Consider the following 13,095-nt stretch of genomic DNA (forward strand, 5'->3'; position numbering starts at 1 on the left):
TTGTAGTATGAGAATTAACTGTAAAATTTGTTCTTAAACAGTTTTTTATATTTCTTGTATGTAAACTGTTATCATTTTTAGTATAGATTTGGTCTTCTGTGAATAAAGTTAATCAAAAACAAATCTTAATGGAGAATGGAACTGGGAATGGGAGAGGGAGGAGGAGAGTGAAAGGGCGGGTATGGTGGGAAGAATCACTATATCCTTAAAGTTGTATTTAGAAAGTTTGTACTCATTAAATAAAGAGTTTCTTAAAGAAAAAAAAAGTTCATGAGGTAATTAATGTTGATTCGCAGTATATACCTAATTCAGAACAACATGTTATACACAGGTAATATAGTTATATGCAACTTTCTGTCAATTAAAATAAAAAAGAAGAACATTGGTTTGGATTCAAGCCAAAGGCTTTTCAGATCCTTATTCCACCTTCTAGCTATGTGATGGTGGCAAAGTCACTGGGTTTCCTGGAACTGTTTTCCTAATCTACCGCCTCTGGCTATGTAAAGCCACCTTCTAGGATGAGTGATAGAGTCGGAAGAATTCAGACTTGCTCAGTGTTTGCTGTTGGGGGGACGTGCTCAATGAGCTCCATTGTATCATGTCCTTGCCGTTAGCAGACACTTTATTTTGGTTTTGGGACTGGATACTGAGTGTGTTCTTTGGCTAATGAAATAGTAGTATGTTGTGTATAGATTGGAAAGATTCTAAATTTATGAGGGTTGATGGGTGTTCTATGAAAGTAGAATGTTTTAAAAGCTTGTTTATTTCACTTTTAAATTCAGATGGATCTGACCTTTTTGATGTTTGAAAAGAGATTTGCAGCATCTCTGAAAACCATGTAATATTGATGGAATTGCTTCCTTGCCCTAATAGGTGGGCCCCCACGAGCCAGAGGAAGTGTCATTGGAAGTATTAATGATGTTGAATTTGGAATTGCTTTCCTTAATGCCACAGTAACAGATAGCCCTCACTCCGATACTAAAGTTATACAAGCCAAAATCACCAATGTGCCTCGCAGTCTGGGTGAGTCTCTGCTTACAAAAGTTGTTCATGAAGCCTCTTTTTTTAAAAATGTATTTTTCTACCATGTATATATGCCCCATTTTCTTTAGTTATCAGTTGGTGGATATCTAGGTTAATACACATGAAGTGAATATGTCAAAATGTTGAAAATTGTTAAATCTTGAAATTAAAAACAAAAACAGTAAAAAATGTTATCTTTTATCCTATTATTTCCACTTACGTAAAGTTCCTAGAGGATGCTACTCCTGAATCATCAGTGTGATAGTCCTTGGCTCTTTCCTGATGATAAACACATAAGGACATGTGAGCACTAGTATTTATTTCGTGCCATGCAGCATTGCTTAGGACTCATCTTGTGAATAATGTACCATGAAGACAAGAATAATAAGCTGTATTTTCCTTTGTCATATTACTGGTTTTTTTTTTTTTTAGGTCCAGCAATGAGAAAGATAGTTTCTATTCTAAATCCCGTTTATTGGACAGCAGCAAAGGAAATAGGAGAAGCCATCAATGGCTTTACCCTTACCAATGCAGTCTTCAAAAGAGAAACTCAAGTGGAATTTGCAACTGGTTAGTGTCAGCTGAATGGCATATCCTGCTACTATTTTTTATAGAAAAGAAAAGAAAGATTGTTAACAAAGCCTGGAAGTTAAGATAAACATGTTATTTGTTCCCATATAGAGTTTTTGACATGGTCTTATCGCAAACAATATAAAAGGAGTTTCTTGTTATCTGCAAACATAACTGCCATGAATGAGGTCTATAGAAGGCCATGTGTTCTCAGAGGGTCTTTCCTTGGCCTACTTGCTGTACTTACTGTAGACCTTTTACTATTTAAGAATTTTTTTTTAATTTTATTTCTAAAACTTTAACAGACAAATATCTATGGGGTACTTGTGATGTTTCATCACATGTATACATTATGTAATGTCCAATCAGGGCAAATATATTTATCTCTCAGCACTTACCACTTTTTATAGTGAACACATCAAGTCCCATCTTCTGGTTTACATAGAGTAAGTACATGAACATCTGTAGTCACCTGTGTGCATAGACCTCCAGAACTACTTCTTCCTGTCTAGCTATAACCTAGTACCTGTCAATCAACTTTTCCCAATCCCTCCATCTCCACATTGCTCCCCAGCCTCTGGTCACTACCATTATATGTTTCAGTTCTATGGGGTCCTGTAGTTTTTAGATTTGTGTGAGTGAGATCCTGTGGTATCTGTCTTTCTGTGCTTGGCCTGTTTCACTAACAGAATTATCTCCCATCCATGTTGTGGCAGGTGACAAGATTTCATCCTGTTTATAGCTAAGTAGTATTCCACAGTGTGTATACACCACAGTTTCTTAGTCCATCCATCAGTTGATGAAGACTTTGTTGTTTCTGGCTCCTGGCTATTGTGTGTAGTGCTTCAGTAAACCTGGAAGTGTAGATGGCTCTTCAACAGGTGGATTTCATTCCCATTGAATGTGTTCTAACCGGGAGTGGGGCTGCTGGGGCCTGTGGTGGTTCTAACCGGGAGTGGGGCTGCTGGGGCCTGTGGTGGTTCTAACCGGGAGTGGGGCTGCTGGGGCCTGTGGTGGTTCTAACCGGGAGTGGGGCTGCTGGGGCCTGTGGTGGTTCTAACCGGGAGTGGGGCTGCTGGGGCCTGTGGTCGTTCTAACCGGGAGTGGGGCTGCTGGGGCCTGTGGTCGTTCTAACCAGGGTTGGGGCTGCTGGGGCCTGTGGTCGTTCTAACCGGGAGTGGGGCTGCTGGGGCCTGTGGTCGTTCTAACCGGGAGTGGGGCTGCTGGGGCCTGTGGTCGTTCTAACCGGGAGTGGGGCTGCTGGGGCCTGTGGTCGTTCTAACCGGGAGTGGGGCTGCTGGGGCCTGTGGTCGTTCTAACCGGGAGTGGGGCTGCTGGGGCCTGTGGTCGTTCTAACCGGGAGTGGGGCTGCTGGGGCCTGTGGTCGTTCTAACCGGGAGTGGGGCTGCTGGGGCCTGTGGTCGTTCTAACCGGGAGTGGGGCTGCTGGGGCCTGTGGTCGTTCTAACCGGGAGTGGGGCTGCTGGGGCCTGTGGTCGTTCTAACCGGGAGTGGGGCTGCTGGGGCCTGTGGTCGTTCTAACCGGGAGTGGGGCTGCTGGGGCCTGTGGTCGTTCTAACCGGGAGTGGGGCTGCTGGGGCCTGTGGTCGTTCTAACCGGGAGTGGGGCTGCTGGGGCCTGTGGTCGTTCTAACCGGGAGTGGGGCTGCTGGGGCCTGTGGTCGTTCTAACCGGGAGTGGGGCTGCTGGGGCCTGTGGTCGTTCTAACCGGGAGTGGGGCTGCTGGGGCCTGTGGTCGTTCTAACCGGGAGTGGGGCTGCTGGGGCCTGTGGTCGTTCTAACCGGGAGTGGGGCTGCTGGGGCCTGTGGTCGTTCTAACCGGGAGTGGGGCTGCTGGGGCCTGTGGTCGTTCTAACCGGGAGTGGGGCTGCTGGGGCCTGTGGTCGTTCTAACCGGGAGTGGGGCTGCTGGGGCCTGTGGTCGTTCTAACCGGGAGTGGGGCTGCTGGGGCCTGTGGTCGTTCTAACCGGGAGTGGGGCTGCTGGGGCCTGTGGTCGTTCTAACCGGGAGTGGGGCTGCTGGGGCCTGTGGTCGTTCTAACCGGGAGTGGGGCTGCTGGGGCCTGTGGTCGTTCTAACCGGGAGTGGGGCTGCTGGGGCCTGTGGTCGTTCTAACCGGGAGTGGGGCTGCTGGGGCCTGTGGTCGTTCTAACCGGGAGTGGGGCTGCTGGGGCCTGTGGTCGTTCTAACCGGGAGTGGGGCTGCTGGGGCCTGTGGTTGTTCTAAGCAGGGTTGGGGCTGCTGGATCATACAGTAGTTCTCTTTTTAGTTTTTTAAGGAAACTTCATGCTGTTTTCCACCGTGACTCTACTAATGTACATTCTCACCACCAACAGTGTGCAAGGGTTCCCTTTTCTCCACATCTTCACCACTTGCTATCTTTTGTCTTTTTTGACAAAAAAAAAAAAAAAGAAAAAAGAAAAAATGAGGTGATTTGCATTTCTTTTTTTTGACAGGCAGAGTAGATAGTGAGAGAGAGAGAGACAGAGAGGAAGGTCTTCCTTTTTGCCGTTGGTTCACCCTCCAATGGCCGCTGCAGCCGGCGCATCTCGCTGATCTGAAGCCAGGAGCCAGGTGCTTCTCCTGGTCTCCCATGCGGGTGCAGGGCCCAAGCACTTGGGCCATCCTCCACTGCACTCCCGGGCCATAGCAGAGAGCTGGCCTGGAAGAGGGGCAACCGGGATAGAGTCCAGCGCCCCAACCGGGACTAGAACCCAGTGTGCTGGCGCCGCAAGGCAGAGGATTAGCCTGTTAAGCCACGGCGCCGGCCAGATTTGCATTTCTTGATGATTAATGCCTTTCATAATTTCTGAAGCATCAGAAAGAACAAAGCCTTGCCCCAGAATCAAGGCTTCTCCCCATCCACCTGATGTGAACTGTCCATCCCTTCTCACAGGCAACCCTATTCTCTCTCCAGAACCCGGCAGGGGGAGGGGGGGGTTTAAAGTATGGAATCCTTCACATAGTCATATGGTATGTTTGTGCCTCACAAAAAGAAACTTTAGAAGAAACTCAATTCAATAAGCCTAACTCTTTTACTCAGGCAAAATGCTAATTTAATTCTTTTGTCTATTTCTACGCAATTATGAGCTGAAATAGCAGTGGAATTGTAAGGTAAATCTGCCCTGTGCTTACAGAAACCGCATTTTTTCTGTTCAAATGAATGCGTTGTAATTCCCAGGAGAAATCTTGCGAATGACTCATGTTGCCCGGGGCTTGGATCCTGATGGTGCGTTGCTAGTGGACATTGTCGTGAGTGGCTACGTCCTGCAGCTTCCATCGCCTGTGGACATCAACATTAAGGTAGAAGCCAAGATACCTTCTTCATGTTTATTAGAGTAATGGTAAGAGTGTGAGTCAAAAATCCGTGGAAACTGCACGGAGAACCTGTGCATTTTCCCGTATTCGTGTTGGAGAATAAATCTCAACTACAAAGACTACAAATGATTATCTGGACTGTGTTCCGAATATTCAGGACCAAGTCTCAGCAGCTTTATTACTGTGCCCGTCAGGACCAGGACCTCTGCTGTGATGTAAACCATTTGTTTAATTTTCTTCAAAAAGAGTAGTAATTCCTGTACAGTGTTTTTTGAATGCCATCCACAGGAGTGTTTTAGGAAACAAAGAATGGTAACAGTCATCCTTCCACATATTCCTTTATTCTTGACTGACAGCTTTGAGTTGTTTATTAAACTATGATTTATGAAAGTAGAATTCTGAAGCTAATGTGGTCACAGGGCAAAGGTGCAGACTTAAAGTTAATTCCGGAACATCACTGTACAATTAAAATTTTATGTAGAACTGTATGTTTTTATCTCCTAAGGCCTTTTTTCTCATTCTGCATCTCCTAGTGCACTTAAGAGGGGGAAAAAGCTAGTGTGAGCCATGTTCATCTTCAAATGCACGCTGTCCTTCCTAGGATTACACAGAGGACTACATTCAGACGGGCCCCGGGCAGCTGTACGCCCACTCCACCCGGCTGTTCACCGTCGATGGCGTCAGTGTCCCGTACACCTGGAACCACACGGTCTTCTACGACCAGGCACAGGGAAGAATGCCTTTCTTGGTAGAAACGCTCCATGCAGCCTCTGTGGAATCTGACTATAACCAGTTAGAAGAGACACTAGGTTTTAAAATCCATGCTTCAATTTCCAAAGGTAATTTGATTGAAACAAAGTTCATAGCTTTGTGCCATCTAATCCTTTCCAAAGGGTAAAAAAATTGCATTGATGATTTTCAGAATAAGGATATTAAGGCCTAGACCTGACAGGACAGTAGCAGGGTTTTCTTGTGTGGTGTTTGTTTTGTTAAAGGTAAATCCCTGAGCTAGGCTGGAGTCCTGGTAACACGTTAGTCTACTGATGTGCTTCATCATACTAACAGTGGAGATGGTACTGCTCTATTATATATACGTGAAAGGATAAAATAATCTGTCACAATGATTTTTCTTTGGATTATAAAGTCCATTTGTTGTTCTGAATCTAATATTTTCAAGGAATTTTTTTGAATTCCATAAGCATAATGTAAAGGTATGTCTTACCCTAAACTGGTTAAAAAAATCATATTTTCAAAGAAGCTTTTGAAGCTATGCAGCAATAGTCAGGATTCCAACTGTCATTTCTTGTTTCTGGAAATTGGAATCTTCAAGGCACTTTGTATTTCCCAGACATGGTTCTGTGGCCTTGATCCAGTCAGCCCCCGTGTGTGTGTCCCCTGAGATTGCCTTTCCAGGCATAGGAGTCACCACGGGGGTTAGCGCTGCCTGTGCCGTGCGCTTCAGTGTTGAGAGACACCGCAGCATGGTTACACTGTTGGCACAGCCTTGGCATGACTGCAGTCTGCCAACTCTGGCTGTGAACAGTAGGCTTCCATGAGTACGTTCAAATGGGGTCACATGGGCCTTGTGTATGCTCTGCCTTGTGCTGGCTTTGGCACAGTAGACCAAAGTGGATATTTAACAGCACCATTTCATCTCTTATGCTTAGCAAGTAAATTAAAAATTCATTTTCAGTGTTTACTGTTCCTTTCATCAGTCAAGCATATGACCATTTTCTTCGGCATCTGCAGAACTGTATCATTAATCTCAGACCGTGGTAATGTGGGAGAATGAATGTCTGTCTTCTTCCATTTATCACAGACATGGGAAGTCTTGTACCAGTGGGGCCCACGGCTCCACACTGTCGTGCTGCTGCCTCATTTTACCGAAGTCATGTGTGTTTACACATGACTTTACCCTTGTCATGTGTGTTCACACCACTCGGACAAAGGAGAGAGCTATTCAGTCGTGCCTCCTTTCCCAGTCTCACTTGTTTCTCTTTTCGATACTCCAGCTCATTGAAGAAAGCTAACGTGGCACCAGGCGTTGTTATAAATGCATTGATACCCCTTAGGACTAGAGGGTGGAAGGTTATTTGGGGGAAATCACGTGTGCTTCCGGCCCAGCCGTGTGCATGCTCAGAGGTTTCAGGGCGTCTCTGAGGGGGGTGGCGGGGGACACGGGGAAACACACCGCAGCCCCTCGAAGGCCCCTTCTCCTCGCCTACTAGAATCCTGTGAATTACATCCAGTACAAGGCATGTGCCATTTGTCATTGACATGTTTCTGGGACTTTTAAAAATTGTGTACCTACCACTTTTTTTTGAGTGAACACCAGGGGGCAAGCTTGTATTCTTAGCAGCTTGGGTCTAAGCTGGAGCTATGCACCATGCAACTAAAATCACCTGGACAGCTTGAGGAATGTCCAGACTTCTGGGCACAAAGATTTTGGAATTCAACTCTTGAGATATCTCAAACACAGATCCTAAATGATTCTAATGGATCTGGTCTGTCCACTAGCATTTGGAAAACCGCTGGTCAAGATAACTAACAAATATAATTGATCTCACCAAAAATATTTTTATGTCATTAAATGATTTTATTTTAAAATATAAATATAAAAAATATTTTACAAATTAATAGAAGAAAGTAACTATAAAAAAGTAAATTTATGTAAATGTTTTTAAATTTCATGGAAGAAAACAAAATGAGATGATAAACTAAGTACCAAGAAAAAGCATTAGATATTGACAACTATGATTAACCTTAATATACATATATATATATATATATATATATATATATATGGTTCTTAAAAATCAGTAAGAAAGAGGCAAATACTCCCTGTTGAAAAATACGTAAAGACTGTGGACAGGAGACTTGTGGAAGAATAAATAGTGATGACAATTAGATGTGAAGGAAGTGTTTGCCCTCATTAATAAGCAAAGAAGCGCCAATTGAAGCATGCAGGCGTTCTAACTGTCCTGTCAGAGCTTAGCAAGTGTGATACCACCCCGCATTGCCTTGTGCCCTGCTGGCAGAAGTCCCAAGGGCCCCGTGTCAGGAAGATGGGGTGTGCCAGTAGCCTTCCCACTGCTGGGTCTTTGCAGTTATCTCATTCTAGGAGTCTGTCCAAAGAAAATCACAGAAATAGACAAAGATAGGTGTTCAGGAAGTTTCATCCATTGTTATTTATAATAGAAAATAATAATAGTCCTGGAAGTGGGAAATAAGTATGAGTACCTCAAAAAGTTCATGAAAAATGAAATTTGAAGATAAGTCTGTTTTAGTGGAAACATTTTTTATATTAGTTATAAAGGGTCTTAAGAAATTTCACAGAAAATGCATATTGTGAAAAAAACTGTGCATGGCCGGCACCGTGGCTCACTAGGCTAATCCTCTGCCTGCGACGCCGGCACCCTGGGTTCTAGTCCCGGTTGGGGCGCCGGATTCTGTCCCGGTTGCTCCTCTTCCAGTCCAGCTCTCTGCTGTGGCCCGGGAAAGCAGTGGAGGATGGCCCAAGTGTTTGGGCCCTGCACCTGCATGGGAGACCAGGAAGAAGCACTTGGCTCCTGGCTTCGGATTGGCACAGCGCGCCAGCCACTGCGGCCATTTGGGGGGTGAACCAACGGAGGGAAGACCTTTCTCTATGTCTCTCTCTCTCACTGTCTATAACTCTCTCTCTCTCACTCACTCACTCACTCTCACTCTCACTGTCTAACTCTGCCTGTAAAAAAAAAAAAAAAAAAAAAAACTATGCGTGGAGTTCAGAATTTTTTGCACCACTTAATTCCATTTTCCACAATCTTTAGAAGTATTCTTGTATGTAAATTATGGAAGAACTGCATGATCAGCTTACGCTCTCACTAGACAACATTTTAGAGAGATATGACTCGCTTCACAAACATCTGCTGAATGGAAGGCGTGTTCTAGGTGTTGACATAATTGTAAGCACGTGACATGGGAGAAGAGAATGTTCACGACATCATTAAAGAAAAGCTGGTGCAGTGTGCCTCGGCCTGGGGTGCCCATGCCTCAGTCTCTGGTGGTTAAACAGGTTCCCCAGTCTCTTCCTTGCACTTCTGAAAGGAGTGGACTAACAGATCTATATTTTTAATAAATTCCCCCAAATTTTATGATTAGCAAAGCTTGGCACTCATTAGTCTGTTTATCCCAACTTAATATTTAAATACGTATTCATAAAAGTGACTTGGTGGAAAAACATCAAAATGTCAGAAATAACTTATTCCAAGTGACAAGAGTACAGGAGCTTGTGTATTTTTCAGTTTCTATTAACTATATGTCGTTACAAAATAATATTTGATATTACTCCTACCTTGAAATGAAAATCATAACAATAGGAATCACATCAGAATCACCTTGTATCTAGAGTAAATGAAAAGAAATGATACTAAAATATTACATATTTTAATAGAAAAATCTTTGGACAGAGATAAGTAGTTGTATCCCTGAGTCTATAGGTAGAATCCTAGTGTGCTCTTTCTTCTTTTGAAAACATTAAGTAATTCATAGTAAAGATGCTGAACCAATTTCTATGGCGGTGGCATTCTCTAGAATCCATTTTATATTTAGATCATGTGAAACATGTTTAATATCTGGCAGATGGGCTCAACGCTTAGTTACGGTTTTCTCACTGCAGTGAAAATCTTGCAGGGCAGGAGGCAAATCTTCGTTGTGCAAGACTCTCCCACAGACCACAGTCTCGTCACACTTCCCCCAGGGCCTGCCCCTCCTACCAAATTTTGGTGGGCCTCTTCATCAAAATGACAACCACAGTGTGTCCAAGATAACCTCCCAGATGCCACTCAGTAGGTGCTCTCCTGTTTAGAGCCAAAAATCTGAACCTACTATCAGATAACAAATTACTATGTTTGTATGACTTCCCCCACAACTGTGTCTTCAGCACAGTTCCCACCCAGCGAGGTGTCGGAAGGAATGTGTGAATCAGTGAACAAATGGAGCAGGAATCACTGTCACCACCAGCGTTCTGTTGAGTGCAGCAGGTCAGAGTCAAATGGACAGGAATCTAAATTGCCCCAGCATTTCTCATCAGCTTTTTGACCATAGACAACTTACATAATCTGTCTCAAGTTCCTCATTTTATTAAAAATTGGATGCCATGACAGTAAGGGAGTGGTGAGGTTTCAGTGAAATGAAGCACACGATGCTCACAGCGCCCCATGTGACGCACAGTAACTACTCAGTACTCGTGTGGCACTGTCCCTAGGCCGTTCATCCCCATCTGTCCTCGGCCTGTTCCCCTGGGGTGCTCTCAGCAAGGCGGCCCCTTAACCGTCATGTTCTTGTGTGACATCTCACTTACGCCTGTTTTAAGACAGCACACCTGTTCCCTTCTGCTTTGTGTGAAAAGGGAAGACTGTCACACATGGGAACTTGGACCCAAATGCTCAACCTTGCAAGTGGAGGAGATCCACAAAGGGAGGTGGTTTCTTCATGGAGTCTCTGTTTGAAGGAGTCTCTGTTTTATTTTCACATATAATCTTAAGTTACTTGAAAACACATTCCTCCTATTTGAGTAAAATGCCTGGAGGACTAGGACTGCCTGTGGTTATGGCTGGCTACACACTCATCTTGGATCCTTGTAAATCGTCACAGAATGACTCTACGTAATTTTCTTTGGTGGGTGGAATAAGCAGAAAAACCTGTCGCAGTGGCAGCTCTGCAGCAGTCTCTGGACGCTGGGTTGAGAGATGGGATGGGTTCCTCACTCCTGCCTGTTTGCCCGCGTGGACCGTCTCTAGCTCGTGTTGCGGGGGAAGAGTGTACTCAGAGGAAACCAGGCCCCGAGTTCTAGCAAAGCCCTTGATTTTGCTCCCATCTCTGTGGCAGGCGATCGCAGCAATCAGTGCCCGTCTGGGTTCACCTTGGATCCAGCTGGACCATTTTGTGCTGGTGAGTACAGAAATACAAAACAAAGTTTTTTATTTAAGAAAAAACACCAGGCCGGCGCCGTGGCTTAACAGGCTAATCCTCCACCTTGCGGCGCCGGCCCACCAGGTTCTAGTCCTGGTTGGGGTGCCGGATTCTGTCCCGGTTGCCCCTCTTCCAGGCCAGCTCTCTGCTGTGGCCAGGGAGTGCAGTGGAGGATGGCCCAAGTGCTTGGGCCCTGCACCCCATGGGAGACCAGGAGAAGCACCTGGCTCCTGCCATCGGATCAGCGCGGTGCGCCAGCCGCAGTGCGCCAGCCGCGGCGGCCATTGGAGGGTGAACCAACGGCAAAGGAAGACCTTTCTCTCTGTCTCTCTCTCACTGTCCACTCTGCCTGTCGAATAAAGAAAGAAAGAAAGAAAAAACACCAACCAGGGCTATCATATGGTGGCTGTCTGTTGCCTGTCAGCGTCCCAGCTAGCAGCTGAGGAAATTCAGTGCAGAATTGAAGTAAATGCCTACAATGACTCAGCTTCAAGTGACCTGAAACTAAGTTGGATCCTAAAGCCCTGAACTTTCCCTGTGACCATATGATGTGTCAGGGACAGTGACCGAGCTCAGAGGCGGCTGAGCAGAGACTACCTGAGGGCCAGGGAGCAGGGCCTAGCCCTGGGTCCCCAGCCCTGCGATTGCTCAGTCGTGGCATAGGGCAGGATTTGGACCGTGACTAGTGACTAAACCCACATTGTCTCTCTGAAGCACCAGCGTGAGAGTCACAGGTAGGTCAGCAGCTAACGAGATGGCTCGTAGAGCTCCAGGCATCTCCCCGTGCCTGCCTTCTACTGCAGGCAGTGTGATGTGAGCTCACCAGGGAGAGGTGGTCTTTAGACTGGCCAGCCCATATCCCAGCTCTGCCAGAAAGAAACCATCACTGCCCTCCTTGTTCCTCAGCTTTCTCGTATAGCATGAGGACAGCAACAAATACCGCTCTGCTAGGAATGCTGCAAAGGGTGACTTAGGACTGGTGAGAAGGAGAGGCAGAGAGAGAGAGAGAGGTCTTCCATCCACTGGTTCACTCCCCAATTGGCAGCTGGAGCTGTGCCAATCTCAAGCCAAGAGCCACAAGCTTCCTCCAGGTCTCCCAAGCGGGTGCAGGGGCCCAAGGACTTAGGCCATCTGCTGCTGCTTTCCCAGTCCATAGCAGAGAGCTGGATCGGAAGCGGAGCAGCCAGGACTCAAACCAGGGCCCATAGGGGATGCCAGCACTGCAGATGGCAGCTTTACCTGCTATGCCACAGCACCGGCCCCTATCATCGCTTTTGTTTTAGAATATAATCTAAACATCTACTCACAATCAAAGATAACTTGGAGACTCCAATTAATTTTTATTAATTACACATCTGGGGATGTTTAGCGTATTTTCTGTTAAATCCCATCCAACTCATTGGCCTCTATAAGCCACTATGTAAACCAACTCTAGTACCTGGTAGGAAGCAGGGGTTTATGTAACCGCAGGGCCCTTCTGTTTCTTGCAGATGAAGATGAGTGTGCGGCGGGGAAACCTTGCTCCCACACCTGCCACAATGCCATGGGGACCTACTACTGCTCCTGCCCAGAAGGCCTCGCCATAGCTGTGGACGGAAGAACCTGTCAAGGTATTCATAGAGCTCTATCTAACAGACACGTTCAAACAGTGATCAAGGCAGTCTTTGGCCTAGGGAAAAGAAGGTAGACCCGTGAGCCCCTTTCCCAACAGCTCTGAACACCTGTTGGGAGCAAGCAGCAGACTGGGTTTGATTGGGCTGAGAAAGTAAGAAAGGGAACACTGCCAGGCCCTGTCTGCATGTGGGGGACTCTAGAAGCAGGGATGACAGGTTTGACTCACGGTCTCAGGAGAAGCAACTTTAAAAAAAAAAAAGTCACGTAATTTACAGGTGAGGGCTCTCATTGGTTGGTCAGCCTGTGCGGATGTCAGCTGTGTATGTGAAGTGACTCAGCCAGAGCATCCAGCCCTCCTCACCTCGGGTCCACCTGTTGCTCTTCTCACCCCATTTCACAGCAGGTTCTTAGCTGTTTTCTGCACCCTGCCTCAGTTGCACACTTCGCTCTGTTGCAGATGTTGATGAGTGTGCTTTGGGTGGACATGCCTGCCACGCCGGCCAGGACTGTGACAACACCATCGGGTCCTATCGCTGTGTGGTCCGCTGTGGAGTCGGCTTCCGAAGAACCTCCGACGGGCTGAGCTGTCAAGGTATAAAG

At 46.2% G+C, this 13,095-nt stretch overlaps 1 protein-coding gene across 1 annotated transcript in view; it reads left to right on the forward strand.

Annotated features, from left to right (window-relative positions):
- The window catches only part of HMCN1 (hemicentin 1), a 447,479-nt gene that overhangs the window by 410,925 nt on the left and 23,459 nt on the right, over nt 1-13,095 (forward strand). Inside the window, exons 97-103 of the mRNA XM_062211414.1 lie at nt 874-1,023; nt 1,456-1,593; nt 4,793-4,914; nt 5,531-5,768; nt 10,798-10,860; nt 12,372-12,491; nt 12,953-13,087. Coding sequence (XP_062067398.1) covers nt 874-1,023; nt 1,456-1,593; nt 4,793-4,914; nt 5,531-5,768; nt 10,798-10,860; nt 12,372-12,491; nt 12,953-13,087 — 966 coding nt within the window. The remainder of the gene's footprint in view (nt 1-873; nt 1,024-1,455; nt 1,594-4,792; nt 4,915-5,530; nt 5,769-10,797; nt 10,861-12,371; nt 12,492-12,952; nt 13,088-13,095) is intronic.

This window comes from Lepus europaeus, chromosome 14, assembly GCF_033115175.1.
Source record: "Lepus europaeus isolate LE1 chromosome 14, mLepTim1.pri, whole genome shotgun sequence".
Lineage (NCBI taxonomy): Eukaryota > Metazoa > Chordata > Mammalia > Lagomorpha > Leporidae > Lepus > Lepus europaeus.